Below are 19,950 nucleotides of genomic sequence, written 5' to 3' on the forward strand. Positions count from 1 at the left end.
GGTCACCAGAAGATCTCCTCAGAATAGTATCTTCTCCAGGCTGAAGATTGTGGTATGGGGTTGGCTTTAGTCAATATAGGGTGATGTTACACTGAGCTTCCTTTCAGGAAAACCACCAGCCTGATTATTACCATTTTTCCCTCCCAAATCCCTGATAATGTTCATATTTGCCTCATATCCACCCAAACTAACCATTTTCAACCCAGCACCAAGCCAGAGGCAATTTTCTGAAAAATAGGATCAGTTTAGCAATGGAAAACACCAGAATATAAGGATTTCATGGCCACACCATCACTTTACTGCAGGAAGCTTTTCTGGAGAGGTCTGGCCATGCTTCAGTGTGTGGCTGAGGGCATCTTCGTACCTCATGTAAGGATTACAGACCTCAGTGTGGTGCTATGAGTACAGGGAACTCAGGCTTTTTTTTTTTTTATATTTTAATCTTTTTCCTGGTCAAGTTCTCCTGCCTTTGACAGTTGAAGTACAGTGCTGGACTGCCTTGATACAGCCTCACATGCACATATTGCCCTGTGTGAACACTTCTTTGCTAGGAGTGATAAGCAGTGTCACCACAGTGCTACAAGAGGTAACACACTCAAAAGGGAAATTAAATAATAATAATAATAATAATAATAATAATAATAATAATAATAATTGTACTAGGACAGAGATGTTGTGGATGTCTCATCTCTGGAGATGTTCAAGGCCAGGTTGGATGGGGCTTGGAGCAACCTGGTCTAGTGGAAGGTGTCCCCTAGCAGGGTAGTTGGAACTGGATGATCTTTAAAGTCTCTTCCAACCCAAACCATTCTATAGTTCTGTGAATTTGAGATAACTTCTCTTTGGAACTGTTTGCAAGTGGTGGGTAGTAGGTGCAGGCCTCAGCTATGCCTCTGCAGGGACGTTTTAGGGATTTTGGATAGCAGAAATGCCATTGAAATACTAAAAACACTCCTCTATGAAGAAGAAAATTCTCCAGCTAGATGCCAAAGACAAATAACAATGATTTTTAATGTCACACCAACGAGGGAAACAGTTATTTGTAATTTACTGTTTATTTTCATATACAAAAAGATAAACTTGTAATAGTTCTTTCTAGGTTTTTTTCCTCCTATCTGTTGGGGTGTAGCTGCTTCACACAGGGCAAATACTACATTCATACTGGTTTATTCAGACACCCAGTGCAAAGCTGAAGCAGCAAAACTCCAACTTGGCAGATCTAATTTCAAACTTGAGACTCTTTCTAAAATACCACAGTAAAAAGGAACAAAGATCCACTGCAAATTCATGAACTATGATACAATGTTCTTTCCAAAATGTCTTCATTTCATAACTGCAATACAATGGATGTCTGCATTAGGCCATCTTATACATACATTTTATATATGTATACTTCTGCAGAATATATATATATAAAATGCACATATATGAAAATCAGCACACTTCAATCCAAAAGGGGTTACAGCAACGAGCTTAACTCTCTATACTTTTTTCTTTAACAGGATACTTTAGTATAACTTTTGTTAACTCAGTAGTACAAGCTATCTCTGTTCTACATTTTTATAGCTACAAGAGTGAAATATAACCTACAACATTTACATTTCACATATCTTGGTATACAAACAGTACTTAGTGAATTTGAGCCAAGGACCAAAAGACTCTTTAAAAATTATTTCACCATCTGATAGAGCTTCCTGTAATTTACACTCAGTCTATTCTGCAATCTTCTAAATCATTTAATCTCATAGTTTGAGTTTAAATCCATTCCAACTGGAAATCCTGGAGAAACAGGTTACTGCAAACTCTTATGTATACTCTATATATACAAGTTAAGTAACACAGCGTAATAAGACTTAGCTATTTATCCTAAAACTGATATACACATATTCCACTACGCTAGACAAGTCTTAGGATTTTATTTTATTTCTTTAAATAAAGCACAAATTTAGAAGTAGCTGGTAAAACTTACAATAGGATGGTTATAAAATGACAAATGGTTAGGGTGAGATTTCTTCCTGCTGGTGCCAAAACATTTTCTTGTGAGTTTTTGTACTATGCTGTGTTGTTTAACTGTATGCATCTAATGTTACATGCAGAAAGCTCTTTCCACAAGAATTGACATCAAACTGTACTTAAGTCAACTTTACAGTACAAAATTTGTCAAACTCAAGGACGAATGTGAAAATATTAACAGGTGAAAGATCAGGCTTTCAACTCTACCATGAGGATCATGCAGAATTCATAAGCAGATAGTTTGAGCAGATTGACAATGGCATTGTGCAGGCTTATGGCATAGAATTGAGGCCAAAAATATTACTTAGTTTGCAGTAACCACCTCCTTCAATCCTCACCCACTACGAGATTGATTTTTGCATCATAGTTATTCCATTGGAAGGCCAGCAGCATTGCAAAATACCTCCTCCTGGGAGATTTTAGTACTTTGATTTACCAGAGATAATAATCATCAACCATCAACAGCCATAGAAACATTAGGCAGTCAAGAAAAAAAATAGGGAAATATTATGTTCTCTTCCTTTAGTAACAGTAAATTAATTACTATCCATTCATTACCAATAATTAAATGAATTACTAGTAATGGTAAATTTATTACTATTTGGAAAGCTACAGGAAAGCTACTATGCTGTCCAAGTAAAATACAGACTAATGTTGTATCAACTACATGGATACATTAAAAAAAAAAGACTTTTGAGAGGGCAACACATAAAATAAAATGGTCATTTTAAAAATGGTCCCACTTTTATTTTTCCCCCAAAAATATAGCCTGAACATAATTCTCTTCAGCAAAGTACCATTAAGAAGTTGCTGTGGTTGAAGGTCTGATTTTATGAGTTGGTTCTTGGGAGTAGGTATTTGGAAAAGGAAAAGGCCAGACAGGTTCTAGGTCTTGCCAACATTTTTTGTTATCCACAAAGTTGCTAAGTCCACTTTCCAAAGCTATGAGATGCTCCAATCTCCTCCTCCTCTATCATGGCTAGATTTTTGGTTTCAATTGTTTTTTATTTTGGAGTTTATTTTGGTGTTTTAACAGACATGGCAATGCAGAGATGCCATTGACTACTGAATTAGGATTTTTAATTGACTAGGATGGTTACTGGTTAAACTTCAGTTTCTCAAAACACTGGAAAATTGAATGAAGTATGGCCTTCCTTGTCACGAAAACAGAAGCTATGGAATTTTCCTAGAACATGTTTGAGTTTTGCAATACCAACCTTATTGGAATGTTATAAACTGAGTTTTTGTTTATTTTAACAACTGGAAAGACTAAGAGGCTTCTGCTTCAAAATGGGCCAAAAATGCAGAAGTGGTGTTTTATTCACATCACCTGCCCCATTAAAATACTGAAATAAAAGGCTAATAAAGGAAGCACTTTTCAGAAAACACTTTTTCTTTGTAGAGATCCAGCACAATGCCATTATAGAGCTTCAGAAAAGCCCTTTTGGTTTCAATGTTGGAATACAAAATAAGTTTTGCTTTTTTCCTTCAGTCCTTGGGGATCACTTTCCATTTACATATATATATCATATATATATATACATGTATATATGTATATGATACATATATATAAACACCCATATAGAGCAAGGTTCCTGTTTGTGTATGTTACAATATTGTAGTATCAAGGAGAATCCAGATAGCAACACTGTTTAACATGAGGTTTGAGGTAATTGGTTCTTGAAATACCTGGATCACAGACTGCATCCAGAAATGACAGCTGGGCAATGAAAAGTGGTTTTTTCCAGTCAGAGATTAAAAAAAAAAATTAAACTAGTAAAAGAAAAAGAAAGCTTACAGCAGTTGCTTTTACATGGAAAAATAAAGGCACAACAGAATAGCATTACATTTCAGAACAGCTGGATGGACATAACACAAGTATGATCTCTTTCTGTGGAAGTGTCCTGACAAAAAGCATTGCTGCTTATTCCATAGGCTACTACTTCAGTCAGGGAACTGAGCATCACCCTAAAACGAGTCATGGAAAAGGAAGTCCCATGTAAATAAGGGACCAGGTGTGCTTAGAAAGTGTTCCAGGAACACACACACACACACACACTCTCGTGGTCACACAGGGTTGGATGGAAACTCTCCTCATGGTTTCCACAGGGCTGGGACTTCACCAGAACACAGCTGAGGGACTCAGTAATTGCAGGAGTCTGCTTGAATTAGTGAGCACTAATTGCAAAAGGCACACTGTCAAACCAGCTCCAAGGCAGTGCCATGTGTTGTTTGGTTTAAAGCTTTATTCAGTACCTCTCACCCACTGACACTGTGCTATCGTGGCTGAGAGGACTAAAAAGACTAGAGTGAATTTTAAGTCCAATGGAAAATTAGGTTACACCCCCCTGGCTCCCCCCTTTTTTTCCTTTAATACTTTTAGAATACCTTGGATTGCTTACACAGATTTGGGAAGCTCTTTCTCTTAGTAGGACTTTGGACATGACAGTGGTCCCTTTCTTTAGTGCCTCCAACACAGACTATTAAATCTGATTTTGGGAACGCAGAGCACATAGCTGTGTGTTCTGGTGAAGCCTGATTAGTTGTGTCACTTCAGAGAGAAGGAATTTCTAGGAACTGGTTTTATCAGGATTCCACTGGCAACAGCTCCTTACAGATCATATTGTCAGTGCAGCAGACACAGCTGCTATGAGTGGATACGGCAGCGAGCGAGATCAGCCCGGCTATTTGGCCTCAGTAAATTTTTAACACCCTGACTTCACAACTCACTGCAGCACCACAGCATATGCCAAAAGACACACTGCCCACACATGGCTACTAGCATGAACACTGAAAAAACTCCTCCTGGGTTAACTGAAGATGGCCATAGAAAAGCAATAAGCATCTTTAGCAGGAGGGTTGTGACATGCAAGATAACCTAAACATATACTCAGTGCTGTCCTCAAAGCATGTCCAAGTACATCCAAACTTGCTCCTCAACCTGTTTTCAGGCTACACTTCTTCTATCCTCTAGACTTTGATGTAGTGCACACTTAATTTAAACATTATATATATATTTATTTATTTGCTGTGCATACACAGACCTTTCTCCCTTTTCCCTGCAGAAACATATTAGACATTACAAAAATAATTTGTGGTATAAAAGAATTATCACACAATGTAGAATTTTTGCTTGTATATGTAACTAAAATATATATATATATATTTCCAAAAGTAAAAAAGTCAAAATGTCCTTATTTTCCTCTATTATATAGTCTATTTTATTTACAATGTTACCAAACAATATCCTGAATGTAAAAGTGACAAAAGTTTGTGGGACACTTCCTGCTTAGCAACTTCCCAAGCGGAGTGTGGCTTGAAGAGGACTGCAACACCAGCACTGTCACATCTTATCACCCAGCACCTTTCTCTGCAGTGAGTTCCTTCCATGCTAAGTGAAACCAGACCTTTTCCCTGCAAAACAGGGCAAGCTCTGACACTCTGCCTAGAAAGTCGTGCAAGAGGAATAAAACGTTTCAGTGCTGCAGTGTTGAGGGGGATCAGGATTCCTAACAGCCAGGCCAGACCCAGCCAGCCTGGAAATGTCTGCTTCCACTGAAACCACTGACTTCAAGTGGGAACAGCAGGGAGTCAGGAGACCCAAGGAAAACACAGGGGAGTTACTGGGGGGCACTCACAGACCTTCTCTTCAAAACCAAGACCTCTGCACTTCCATAGGTGTAACTGTCTAGCACATAAAGATATTCTGCAGGAGAATTTCAGCAGAATAAAAAATGGGTTACTTTTGTCTTAAATAGAGATTTCTTAATGATCAGAACCGGCTAAAATCCTTAATTATAATGAATAGGCCTGGTACTACTTAACTGATGGTTAGGCTGGTTTATAGCCATTCTTATGAAATGCATGTGTATTTCAATATTTCCATATACAACTTCCAGCCTTCCAAATTAATGCAACTTCATCAGCAAGTCACAGCTCTACCATCTCAAAAAAACACCCCAGTTTTAGTTCTTGTGATATTTCCAGTTTAAAAATGTGAAGTCAAATTTTCTGCACCTAGGAAACCAGTCCAGCCAGCAATTCCTAAAAGGGAGTTCCACCAGAGAGATGGGGAATCCTGGCTCCTAAAGGCAAGGAGAATTTTTACTCAGGATATTTAGTGGTAATATTCACCTAAGAACTTCCATATGAGGGAGGGAGACGACCAATAAAATTCTGCAGCCAAATTTTTGAAGACCTGCTTCCTCTAAGTCTGAATGGGAAGTGACATTCAGCACTTGGGAAGTAACGTAAGAGGTGCTGTCACCATCTTATTCAAGGGAGTGTTGAAAGGAAAAGAGCTGCAGTTGCTTATGACAGCTACACCTATGGATGTGCCCAATTCCTGACTTGGAAAAAGCCTCTGCAGTACCAAGCAGAACCAAAATCATGTTGTCAATGAGAGTTCAAATGAATTAGAGGTGAGGAAACTACTTGCTTGACAGCTCAACTGTTGAAAGACCAACGAGTTCATCAGAGCTTGTCTTTGTTAATAAAATAAATAAATACCAGTTTAAAAACCAGCTTTATCCAACTTGGTACACATTAAAAGTTCAGGATTTCCTTCTATGCTGCAATAGCAAGACACACGTACCTACACACATATAAAACTTGTTATCCAGCACACACCCAATTTGGAAATTCTTTTTCCAATCGGTTTCTGAATCCTGCTGACAAGATGATCTATAAGGAACCATTGCACCAGGAAGATGTAATACTTTACAATCAACATTCGGTCAAGGTTTGTACAGGGTCGTGCAGTTCCCCGCAGTAAGATAAGCTACATGTGAGAATTTGTGTTCATGCTTTCTCAAAAGAGAAGATTTCAGACACTGTTTAATAGGCTATTAAAATAATATGGCACTTTCAATAAATACTTTAAAGCTTTTTAAAGAAATCAGGATAAAAAAGCAACTGCTGTAATGAGCCTGTTTTAGCTATAATATGTAATGCTGAAGGAAAAAATCCAGAAGAGCAAACAGATATTAACAGTTAAAAGACAGTACAGCTTTTTTTCTTTCTGCAGCAATAGGAACTGGCTCCCATTCCCTGGGGAAAGGGAGCAAGCCCACCTCAAAACAAGTATTCACTCATTAACTGCTCTACGCTCCACCCCAACCCTTACATCACTTCACTTCTAAGACATAGTCACATTTTCATATAAATCTCAGTGCAGAAATGTATTAAACATGAAAAATACCGATCCTGCAAACATTTACAACCACACTTAACATTAAGTGAGTGCCTAATGTCATGACACCAGAAGAGCTACCTACACCCTCAATGCTAAGCATAGGTATGTTGCAGCATCAGGCCCAAAGGTGCCAATGGCCACCAGGGACATTGGCTGGGTCTAAATGGTATCGTTCTGTCTGGTTTTGTCAAGGTTTCCTCAACAGAAGCACATCAAGAAACAGAAACTTCCAAACCTACACACGGAAACACAGTTACATGTGTGTACATACTAATATGCAATATACATTCAGTAACTTGAAAGAATAGGTTAAGACTTTATTCAGATAGACAAATTAAGGCAATTCTCTTAATGTCTCTTCAAGATAAAGGACCATGTCCTCATTTGTGACCTCTAGGTTTTAAAGCTATACTTTTCAAGAAATATATTTCAATTTTTTTTCTTTTAATACTTTCTCCAATTAGCAATTTCTTTTGCTTAATAAATTATATCTGTGCAAGGGTGCACACTGATAATTTGGCAGTGGAGAGAAATCCAATTCATTTATATATAATACAGACTTTTTACATTTCCATTACAGGGTGATTAGTTTAGGACTGCATTTTGGCTTAACACAAAGAAAAATTTAGAAGATCTGGCCATCCAATGGACATAACTTTGTCAGTCTAGCAAGACACAAAAATTCATGTTATATTCAAAGTAAAAAAAAGAAAAAAAATTAGAAAGAAAAGAAAAAGAAAAGAAAAAAAAAAAAAAAGATGTACTGTCCTTTCACTAAAACAGACCAAAAAAAAAACCAAAAAAAAAAAAACAACACAGAATGGAAACAGCCTTCACAAATAAGAGTGAATAATGCCCAGGTACCTTATATAGGCAGTTATTCCACAACTGTATACAGTTATTTACAATGGTGCTTTATTAAACAAAACAACAAAAAAATGGTAGTACTTCCTAAAAGATTTTGGAACTTTTTTTCTTTTTTTAATTTTTTTAAAACTCCCTTGTCATAAAAGCCAACTTACATTAAAATATACTTACTACAAGACAACACAACTAACAAAATATATAATAAAACTCATACAAGTAGAAAATTCTGAGGTATTTCTGGTTTGAGGTGGTCTGTGGTCATGAAGTTTTTAATTTTTTTTCAGTTTAAACCTCGGAAGCCACGTAACGTGTGTGTGTATGTTTTGTGTTTGGTTTTTTTTTTTTTAAGTTTTTTCTTTTTTTAAACATTGCATGTTTTGCAAATTAAAAAAATATTTCAATGTTGAATCAGCAGCATTAGGAACATTCACTGACTAGAGCGAGTTTATGGCATAATAAGAGTAACGGTATTTTCAAATATGCACCACTTTAAGACAAAAGAGTTTCATCACAGAGTAAGGAGAAAGCAGCGTCAAAGAAACCAGTGGGAGAGGTGCTGTGGGAATCACTGCTGCTGCTGAGCTGCCTCGGCTCCCTGCAGCCAGGCAGCTTTCAAGGCTTCTCAGATGCTACAGGAGCCAGCTGCCACCATTCACTCCCCCAGTCCCAAATTAATAAAGAAAAAAAATTTATATAACCAGCTTTCACCCTTTTCCTCTTTCCACCATCTGCACCATTAGCTTGGGCTGAAAGATAATCAACCCAAGGCCAAATTCTCTCAGCTGACTCACACTTAAAACGAGATGCAAAAATTTTCTCATCTTCCAGTATTTTACCAAAGTGCTTCTGAAATCACACTTCCCCACCTTGTCCTGATGACATTGAAAGCATCCTTCCTACTACTACCTGGAATTGAAAAATAAACGTTATAGTCCTGTTTTGTTCTTTTACCACCCAACCCCAGACTCTGGAGGAAGAAACAAGTGCCTGTCTTCCAACCACTCCCTCTTTAACTCCGCTTTCTCCATACGCTGCAGCCGTAAATACTCTGCCCAGAAATGTCCTTCCCCTCCTCTAATGGTTACCTGAGAAGTAGCTCCATAGCAAATGATGTTTCCCCAAATGCTGCCAAGTCCAACGTCACTCTCCCCACCCCTATTCTACGCTCCCCCCTTCAATTATACCATCAAGAATTAACATTCTCTGCCTAGTTACTTTTTTTTTCCCATGTTACAATGACACCCGTTACATCCGTAAAAGACACATCTGCTGTTTTTTTCTGAAGCTCACTTCCAAAAAAAAAAATTTAAAAAAATAAAAAAGGAACTGAACCCAAAACCAACATGGGGAAAAAATGCTTTTGAGGAAGGTGTATTCTTTACATAACAGTCTTAAGTTTCCTCCACAGTTTGCAGCATTGCGTTTTCGAAGGTGGTAGGTGGTTTTCCTTATGTCACAGATGCTCCGCTCAGAAGACAAACTGATAAAGAGAAACCCAGAAAACTGAATAAAATAAAAACAACTGAAGTGAGTTTGTTGAGGTTCTGAGGTACCTGCACCTTTTCTGCATTCATTAGTCGGCACCTGAATGCTTGCTGAAATGTCCATTTTTTTTAATACAGTAGAGCAATGTGCTGGTAAAATTGATCCAATCCAAAAAAATAATAATAATAATAATAACAATAATAATAAAAAGTCAAGATAAAATAGCAGCTGCATTCATGGGTTTGTTGAATTTTTGTGATTTTGTTTTTTTTGTACTTTTTTTTTTCTTTAAACTCTTTTCCTTGTTGTTTTTTTTTGTTTGTTTGTTTGTTTGTTTTTAAATCCGCTGAGTCTGGAAAGACAAAAGTGAACCAGGACCCAGCACTCAGATACTAGACTCTTTGGGTGGCAAGTCCACGTTGGTGACGGACGTCACGATGGAGACGAGGCAGTCCGAGGTAGTGCCGTTGACGGATTTGCGGATCTGCGCGATGCGCTCCTCGACGCAGCCGGCCGAGAGCCGCGCCTCCGCGTCGTGGTCCCAGCACTCTTCGATGGTCACGCAGAGCTGCGCCAGGCCCTGCGGACACAACGGCCAGAAAACACCTTCAGTCACCTGCCTTACCATGAGCATCGCGCAGAATTCATAAGAAATGTCACCTGCCCTATCGTGAGCATCATGCAGAATTCATGAGCAATGCCACCTGCCCTATCGTGAGCATCATGCAGAATTCATGAGCAATGCCACCTGCCCTATTGTAAGGATCATGTAGAACTCATAAGCAACATCACCTGCCCTATCATGAGGATCATGTAGATTTCACAAACAACATCACCTGCCCTATTGTAAGGATCATGTAGAATTCATAAGCAATGTCACCTGCCCTATCGTGAGCATCAGGCAGAATTCATGAGCAATGCCACCTGCCCTATCATGAGGATCATGTAGAATTCACAAACAACATCACCTGCCCTATTGTAAGGATCATGTAGAATTCATGAGCAATGTCACCTGCCCTATCGTGAGGATCTTGCAGAATTCGTAAGCAATGTCACTTCCCTATCGTGAGCATCAGGCAGAATTCATAAGCAATGTCACCTTCCCTATCGTGACAATCATGCAGAATTCATGAGCAATGTCACCTGCCCTATCGTGAGCATCACGCAGAATTCATAAGCAATGTCACCTGTCCTATTGTGACAATCATGCAGAATTCATAAGCAATGTCACCTGCCATACCATGAGCATCATGCAGAATTCATAAGCAATGTCACCTGTCCTATTGTGACAATCACGCAGAATTCATGAGCAATGTCACCTGCCCTATCGTGACAATCACGCAGAATTCATGAGCAATGTCACCTGCCCTATTGTGACAATCACGCAGAATTCATGAGCAATGTCACCTGCCCTATCGTGAGCATCACGCAGAATTCATAAGCAATGTCACCTGTCCTATTGTGACAATCATGCAGAATTCATAAGCAATGTCACCTGCCATACCATGAGCATCATGCAGAATTCATAAGCAGATAGTTGGGACAGATGGACAGTGGCAATGTTACATGCAGAAAGCTCTTTCCACAAGAATTGACATCAAACTGTACTTAAGTCAACTTTACAGTACAAAATTTGTCAAACTCAAGGACGAATGTGAAAATATTAACAGGTGAAAGATCAGGCTTTCAACTCTACCATGAGGATCATGCAGAATTCATAAGCAGATAGTTTGAACAGATTGACAATGGCATTGTGCAGGCTTATGGCATAGAGTTGAGGCCAAAAATGTCACTTGGTTTGCAGTAACCACCTCCCTCAATCCTTACCCTCTATGAGACTGGTTTTTGCATCATAGTTATTCCATTGGAAGGCCAGCAGCATTGCAAAATACCTCCTCCTGGGAGATTTTAGTACTTTTAGTACTTCAGCAATGTCACCTGCCCTGGGGGAGGCTGCTAGAACCCTAGTCAGTGAAAATTTTAAACTTTCTGTACTAACAACTGCTAACCCCCTAATAAAAGACTGCATTTAACCTACAGCTATAGAAAAACCATCCAAAATTAAATGATAGAATTAAGATTGTATGTGTATAGTTTAAATAAAAATGTGTAACATCACGTAATAAAAAGTTTAAAGCTTTAAAATATAATAATACAAAGCAAAATAGAAGTTTTTGGGGATATAGGTGGAGAGAGTGATGTTTGTTTATAGTATAAAACAAAATAGAAGTTTCAAAACAGAAACTAGTCTGTCTTCTTTACCTTCTTCACCTTCTTCTTCATAAGTTTAAGTAATATTGTGAAATTAAATTTTAAAAAATCCACATTACAAAACACAAGTAGTTAGTTATTAAGGGAAAGATAGAAATAATTTAAGCATAATTTCTTAATTAAACAGTTTATCCTTAAAAAACCTAATAAGAAAAGCAATACAACTCCATTTTTTACCTCATTAGTAAAATTTTTACCGTATTAGTGAAATACTATAAAACTCACAACTGATAAAGCTATAATATAAATAAAAAGTAATAAACATCTAAATCCAAATAAAAAATACCATCTCACAATTTAATCCCAACCTTAACAAAAGAAAAAACCAAAAATATCAACATTAGTGGTGCCCTGTGTGAGGATCAAACTCACAGCCTTCAGGATGCCAAAGTGATTTTTGCTTTTGTATTTCCTTCATCCATGTTCATAGTTCTGCAGACTATTGCTGTATAATTATATAGCTCCTAGCTAGCTCCAGCACTTTTCCTACCCTGATAGGAAGAAAGACAAAACACATTCCAAAGGCTCCTGTCATACCTTGTGTTTTCTTGGGAACACAAGGCTACCCTCCCAGGCCACTTTCCAATAAACAGAGTACAGCTGTTACCAATGAGGGGCTCCAGAAGAGGTTGGACTAAGAGGGGGAATTACCTCATCACCTGTGTTTCTAATTGGAGATTCTTGTTAATTATACTAATCAACTAAACTTAAAAAGCTGTATTTGCCCTATGTGGGGTGGGCAGTTTTCCACATCTGCCCCTGGAGGCCTCCAATCAAAGACCAGTTTTCATATTACCTCCTATGCTAATATTGTCTCTAAAGTGTGTTGTTTTATTTCTATATCTTTAAGGCATCATGGGCACCACCTTGTCAGTGGGTGGAGAGATCCACTCAACACAGCCAATGCTCTAAAAAACCCCTACAAGAATTTTTTCTACAGTATGCCAATTACCATGAGATATGCTTCAAAAATTACTTTAAATATGTGTTTTCATGGTTCTTTTTAAGCATCTGCTTTCTAAGGCTTGGTCGCATTCCGCCCCAAAAGAGCTTTTTTTAATATCAAAATAAATCCCAAGATTCAGCAGTTGAAGCTTTAAAAGACAAGAAGTATTAAGATTCCCATGATGAAACTGTGAGAGCTGGCAGCACTGTATCAGTTACTATGAAACCATTTGCTTTGTTTGCAATCACTTCTCTCCATATCCCCAAAAAACCTGAATTCAACAGTGCCTGAATAACACAGCTCTTATTTGAACCCTCATTTGAAGTGGAACACTTTTTTTTTACAATCCACAGCTCCCTCCCTAACTTCTGGGAAATGAGTTAGTACACCTGAGTCTAGCAAAATCTGTAGCAGTTTGGGCAAAATAGAGGTATTTGACTTCTTACTGAAGCCCAGTGAGATGTCATCATCTCTTATCTTCCTGATCTAAGGAAAATCAACTCTTTTATTAAAAACGTGAGCCTGAAATGAACTACCTCTGGGAAACCCACACTGCATTTTGCTTCATTGTCTGCTTGTTTTCACATCTAATTAATTTTTCCTCCATAAACTGCTCCAAGTCTTGCATGGTATCTAGCTTATGAGGAGTCTGTCTCCAATGGTATGGATGGTTTTCTTTTTCTTAATGAAAGGATTTTATTTTCCATTCTTTCACCATACTAAAGGAGCCCTACTAAAGCACCACACGCTCCACATTCAGCACTAGCTGATTATTCAGCTTGTTTAGTCTCTAAAAACAAGAGATAAAAAGAAAAGGGAGCACAAAGGTGTTGAGCAACCCCTCATTCCCCAGAGCTGACTCTGGCTAACACTGGGAATGCATAACCAATCCCTCATTCCCATCACACAGGAAAATATTTTCCACTGTTAACCAGGAGGGACGTACGGGATGTTTTAGCCAGTGATCCTTGAACACGGGGCGCATCTTCTTGTGAACCACCACTTCTTGCAGGTCCTCCAGGGATGGGTGCTGACCTATTTCTTCTTCAAAAGGCAGCATGTATTCATCCACTGGACCTACAGTGCACACAGAGAATCAGGTTAGGGCAGGAACAGCCTCTGCAGAGCCACAGTGTCCCCATGCATGAGTGAGCTGCAGCTCTGGAGCAACCTCAACCCACTGCAACAAAGGCTGACGTTCACATGTCACTGCAGACAAATGTGATTTACATTCCTCCTGCACAATGGTTTCTGCTGTCCCTGCTGCTTGTCTGGCCATGCATTTTCCACCTCACTGAGTTACAAATCCAAAGCCTCAGCCAGGCCTCCAGATCTCACCCTTTCCTTGAGGAAGTTTGCCAGGTAATCCGTGATTTATTTAATATAAAGAGCAGATCAACTCATCCTCCCCACATTTTAACACAACAATTCAACACACAATAACCTAGAGAAAGATTTCAGCATGAGCATAATTTCATTTTAGCACTGACTAACAAGGTCAAGTATATACAACACATAATTTCTTGCTTTGTGATCTGGTTTGTTCATAGGTTTGAGCCAGCCCTGACACACTGGAGCCAGATGCACTTGTCCCAAGTACTGGCTCCTAAGTGTAAAATGATTTCTGAATGCTTCACTTATACCAGTTATGGCTGCACACTGCCCAGGGCCATGGGAATGAGACAACTGCTATGAGTATCAGTGGAGATGCTGGATGATAGCAGCAACTTCTGCTTATTGAAACATCATTTGGCTTTTGGCAATGTGTAGATGCTCTCTCAGAAAAAGCAGCCCAGCTTAACTGTTGGGCTTCTCAGGGTGCTCCATGGCACCACTTATGGTTTCTCAGTAGCAAAAAATTACCTCTTTTTAGAGCAGAGATACCTCAAAAGGGTCTTTCCAGACTAAAATAAAAGAGTTGACCACTTCATCTGCTCATGAATTGTAACACCAACAGCACAATGTTTACTCTAAAGAATGAAATCACTTAAGTGGCTTATCATTATTCTTGTTTACTCAGTGGCAGCCACTAAACCAAACTGAAACACTTGCTCCAATCAGGGTCATTTATGACTTTGCTTTTCCTCCAAGAGGAACCCAGGCTGTGGAGAGCTGCACTGGTGATCTGTAAGCTAAATGTGCTGTTGACACAGCATCACTTCTGAGCTGAAGTGCAGATGAGGCTCAGTGTAACTCCCCATCATCCCAAAGGAAGCCTTCCCTCTGACTCAGTGGTGCTGTGTGTGGCACCTGGGGTGCCTGGACTGGCAGGAGATCACAAACATGATAGAAAAATTTGAAGTGGATATTTGGGGCACCTCAACAGAGAAGGGCAATTCTTATATGAATGATTTGTGTACCACTGTTTTACCTTACTGTGCTCCCAGATCTCTGATCCTCCAGCATTTTACCTCTTTAGACTGAACATTTCTGAAGATGAGACATTCCATTATCACACACTCATGGAAGGCATTTTAATTATAATCACACTCCTCAGTCCTAATGTAATGTTAACAAAAACACTTCAAGTCTAGGTGAGATGCTGTTGTTTTATGAACTTGATTTTCAGTTCAGAGCACCCATATTTATACAAGAAGAAAAAAGTTGGAGGAAGCAGCCTTGGAGCTACTACAATGATGTGACTGCTTCCCTGTCCTGGACATGGCAAGGGTCACTAAAGGACAGATGTGTTGATTGGACAGATGTGCTGATTGGACACTTCACAGCATCATTTTAATATTTAAAAAAAGGAGAAAGGAGACACCATGAAGTTCATACTTTTAGATCCTTCAGGAGAAAGTGAGATCCTCCAAAGCTGTAAATGAAGCAACAAACCTAGCCCACTGCTGAGAGAGGGCTTGATCAGCAAAAGATCAATAACTAATGACTTTTGATAGCAGGGAAATGGGCTTGCTGACCCAGGAAGGTCCTTCCAGCCCTGTGTTCCTGCTATAGCTTTCCATTCAGGCTACCCCACTGCCCTGCATAAGCCAGGTGACAGCCAAGCTGGCTGTGTGGCTCTTCTCAGGAGCCCAGGGCATGCCCTGGTCACAGGCAGAAATGTCCAGTGCCACTGAGAGCAGCACAGGGCAGGCTCAGGAGTAAAGGACACCCATCCTGTAGGGATCACCTTCTCCCTCTGAATTCTCAGCAAGCTAAAGCAACATATTAAAAAGTACTTTGAGGTTGGAGCACTTACAAAGGTTATAATATACAGAGACTAACACTTTATGTTAAAAAACAAAGGAAAAACCAGGTTGGCTGCTTTTAATAAAAATATGCCATTGATTTTTTTTTTTTTAAACAGAGATAGATCCATTCTCTGGCCAACTAAACCACATTGAAACAGAACCCTCCCTAGGGAATAAGTCTTTATTCTTACCATCAACTGCTCTACATCTGGAGACTAGCTCCCACAACACCAGTCCCATTGCATACATGTCTATTCTCAGGAAGGCGTCTCGCTGGAAGTTGATTGCTCCCTCCAGCACTTCAGGAGCCATGTACCTCCTTGTTCCCACCTAGAGAGAAGAAACACAGCTCAAGCCACAGTGCATTTGGGCCCCTCAGCCTCTGTTGGGTGGAGGTGAGTGACAGCTGGTTTCATTAGCCTGGAGGCCACTGCTGCTAAAGGTGCACCTTGCTTGAAAAACAAGCAAAGGGGAGCTGTTTCTTCTGACACTGATTCTCATTAAGATCACTCCAGTCCAGATAAGCAACATAAAGGAGGAAGCCAAAGTGCAAGGCTACATGTGTGATACCCATTCAGTGCACACTGCAGGTCTGCATCCCGCTGCATGTTGCCCTGGCAGAACACCCTGCATGAGAAAATGCTGTCTTTGGAGACACACAGAACACCCTGAGGTCAAGTCTGGCTTGAAAAGTTCAGTCCTCTTTCACTCAAAAAAACTCCCTCAACAAAAAACTCCAAACTCAAACAAACAACCCCTTGAATAAACAAAAACACAATCAAAAAAAAAGGGAAAAGAGAAAAAATTATATATCCTGAAATGGTAGGAAAAGGTGTTGTTTTGACAGCCCTAGATAAAACAAGTCTCCTGCATCCACAGAAGTAGTAAAACATGAACCCTGGCTTGCCATGGTTTGGAAAAGATCTGTTCTTGTTTTGAGGGAATAGGCATTATAGTGCCTCCATTGTTATGTTTAGTAGAGCTTATCATGTAGGAGAGTAGACAGGATAACAAAGAAAAACAGCAGCTTTCTTGAGAACTGAAACACTTTTAATAATTTCCTTTAAGGAAATTCTCACCTCTTACTGTTAGCTGAGGCAGTGGGATCAGAGTGAAGCCAGGATATGTTAAGATGTGCAAAATATTGGAAAAGTCATTAAAAGGGTGACAAAAATGAGGAAAGCTGAGTAAGGCTAACCAAGGAGAGAGTGTTCATTCCTTCTGAGGTAAAGGTAAAAAAAAGGGAGACTACACTGGAGATGGGAATTCAGAAAGCACTGGAGGCACAAGGAGGTGATGATGGCCTTGCTGTCCTGGCATGGGAGCAGAATGAGGGGCTGCTTGCTGCAACACAAAGGCAGAAAATTAAGAACCCATAAAATTGTAATATATTGTTTACACAGTGCACAGCCAGCTGGGCCAAAGGTCACCCAAGCAGCCAGCCTGGCTGAATTCTTAAAATGAAATCAATAATTTTAGGACTATTAATACTAGATTTGTGGTATCAGTATTAATATTTAGGAGCTTTATTATTTAAGTAATGACCTAGAGAAGTGCTGTGTGCAGCAGACTCCAAAACTAAACACTTCTAAGATTCAGCTGGGCTGTCTTGCCTTGCTTTGGTCCAGAAAGGTTGGACCTTGATGATCCTTGAGTCCCTCCCAACATGGTATTCTGTGATTCTATGGGTATTTATACCAAAACAATAAAGAGACAATGAGCCTTGTGTCTGAAGGAGGAAGCCACTTGACCCCAGAGCTGGAGGGACCTCACCTGCACAGCAATCAGAAAGTTTGAGGACCCTCCCCACTTACCCAGATTAAAGCAGCTCCCAGAATTTATGTCTGAGCACAAGTTTTTATGGAAAAAAATACATATCTCAAAGAGAATTAAATGCATCTACACAAACTATCCCCCACTCCAGAGAAGCTATGGCAAGGCCAACTTTTAAAAAAGTTAAAGGTAATGATTACCTGTCCATGAGTGTCCCCTGGAGGTTTTCCAGGTTCAAACCGCACGGCCAGTCCAAAATCAGCTAGCACAGCTGTCAGGTCATTCTTCAGCAAGACATTTTTACTCTTGAAGTCCCTATGGACAAGGCAAGAAGTAAGGGAAGGGTTTATCATGGCATGTATCTAAATCACACTGCAGCACACACATTGTCTATAGGCTCAGCAGCTCCCAGTAAATCAGCTCCTTTCTTCCTCTCTTCCCCAGAGTCCCAGCATGGCCAGTGCTGCAAACTTGGCTGCTCCTCACTGGCCTTGTCCCCAAAACACAACCAAGCAGCCCTGAGCTGACCAGCACAGAGTCAGCCAGACTCCACAGTGAATTATCTCAAAGTAAAACCTGGTCTGAAGGGGCTCTTTTAATTAGAGCAAGCTGTATATAATGCTTTATAATGCATATAAGGCATCATTTCTTGCTCCATGCACCAGCTCTGGACCCCCATCTTCTGGGCCCTTCTCATTCCCAAGAACAAAACCAAGGCAGGTTAAGGGAGTACATTACTCTTTATCCTGGTAAGGATGTTTGCTCCTATCTACAAAATCAGATCTTTCTGGAAATCAGCAGATGCTGGTGAGACTCTCCCCACCCTGACTCCATGCTTCAACAGACTTTTGCCATAGTCATCCATCAGCTTTCAGCTGTAATTGCTGGATTGATCTTCCCTGGAGAATTCAGAGGGTTGGAAGCAAGCAGGGAAGGGGGTGAGGCCACACAGACACCCTGTCAGGGTCAGAGCAGGCAGCTGACATGCAGGTGTAAGAATTTGCAGTAGAGATGGTGGCTTTGTGCTTGAAGGGGACATTTGTGTCAGTCCTGTGCTGCAGCAGGATCATTTCAGGGCAGCTCAGGTAAATCTGCAGGGGCTGGGAAGGGTGGGGGGTGGAGGAAGATCACACTGAGATGCCAAACCAGTCGAGCCCTGTTCCCTGGGCTTCCTGCATTTTCATCTGAAAAGGAATGTTTGGCAATCTAATTAAATTACAGACCTTAGACAGCAGATGGCAATTGTCCTGTATGCTCAGCATTATAACTTCCCTATCATCAATTCAGTCAGTGACCCTGCTGATTGCAGGACATTGCAGGCCTGCACAAAATAATTAATGAGGGCAGATACAATTGTTCTGCACTAGAGAGACCTGTCAAAATTCTTTGTGAAGAGAGAAACTGCTGGACCATAGAGAAGGGGCTGCTCCCTGCAGCCTCAGATGCCAGAACATCAGCTCAAAGCACTGCAAGCAAAAATGACCCAGCCCCTGAATCTGAGCTTAAAATATCAGAAGAGAGGATTTATCCTCTCTAAGCTGAACACAGTGTGATGGACATTTCTGGCTTGAGGATTAAGATGAGGGAAGTGGGTGTGAAGTTGGAGGGCACTGTGCAGCCAGGGAACCCCAGCAGGAAGCAGCCTCCATCAGCTCTAGGGACTGAGTGCAGCTTTGCAGAGCCTCCCAAACATTGGTACCCCTCCATTACACAGAAGAACTGCATTTCCCACTATCTGGCATCCCAGAGACTGCCTGCTTCCATGCCATGGCTGTTTCCCCACAGGCTTAGGAAACAGCCATCATCTAATGACATGGATAAACGCCTTTGCTCGTTCAGCTTTAGGGGATTATGCCCTCAGGATGGTACAGATTGTGCACGAGATTTTTGCAAAGCAGTGGCTCGATGAGGACCACACAGAAATTATCAGACAATCTGCCTGAAAGATATGGTTCCAAGGTGAAACAAGATGTAAACCAGCATTACTGTACCAGCATGTGCTGCTGCTCCTCACCTGCAGTGCCCTTCAGGCATGCAACGGTTAACTCCTACATCTTGATACACGATGCAGGGATTTCCCTTTGCAATTCCATTTTTTTGCCCCATTTTTCCACACTTTCCTTCCTAATTTCCTTTCACAAACCACCTTGAACTGACAAGTCTGAGCTGCAATGCAAATGTACCCAGGCCAGGGAGAAGAACTTAATCCA

The 19,950-nt window shown here is 40.2% G+C and overlaps 1 protein-coding gene across 2 annotated transcripts in view; it reads right to left on the reverse strand.

Annotated features, from left to right (window-relative positions):
* Window positions 1-1,036: 1,036 nt before the first annotated feature.
* ACVR2B (activin A receptor type 2B) overlaps window positions 1,037-19,950 on the reverse strand; it is a 113,274-nt gene continuing 94,360 nt past the window's right edge. For both annotated transcript variants that reach the window (XM_071428534.1, XM_071428532.1), the window contains exons 9-12: window positions 17,941-18,055; window positions 16,159-16,297; window positions 13,723-13,853; window positions 1,037-10,139 (exon numbers count right to left, since the gene is read on the reverse strand). In XM_071428534.1, coding sequence (XP_071284635.1) covers window positions 9,945-10,139; window positions 13,723-13,853; window positions 16,159-16,297; window positions 17,941-18,055 — 580 coding nt within the window. In that variant the 3' untranslated portion in view covers window positions 1,037-9,944. The remainder of the gene's footprint in view (window positions 10,140-13,722; window positions 13,854-16,158; window positions 16,298-17,940; window positions 18,056-19,950) is intronic.

Source organism: Agelaius tricolor, unplaced genomic scaffold (assembly GCF_023055355.1).
Source record: "Agelaius tricolor isolate 1412-34295 unplaced genomic scaffold, bAgeTri1.0.p SCAF_6, whole genome shotgun sequence".
NCBI lineage: Eukaryota > Metazoa > Chordata > Aves > Passeriformes > Icteridae > Agelaius > Agelaius tricolor.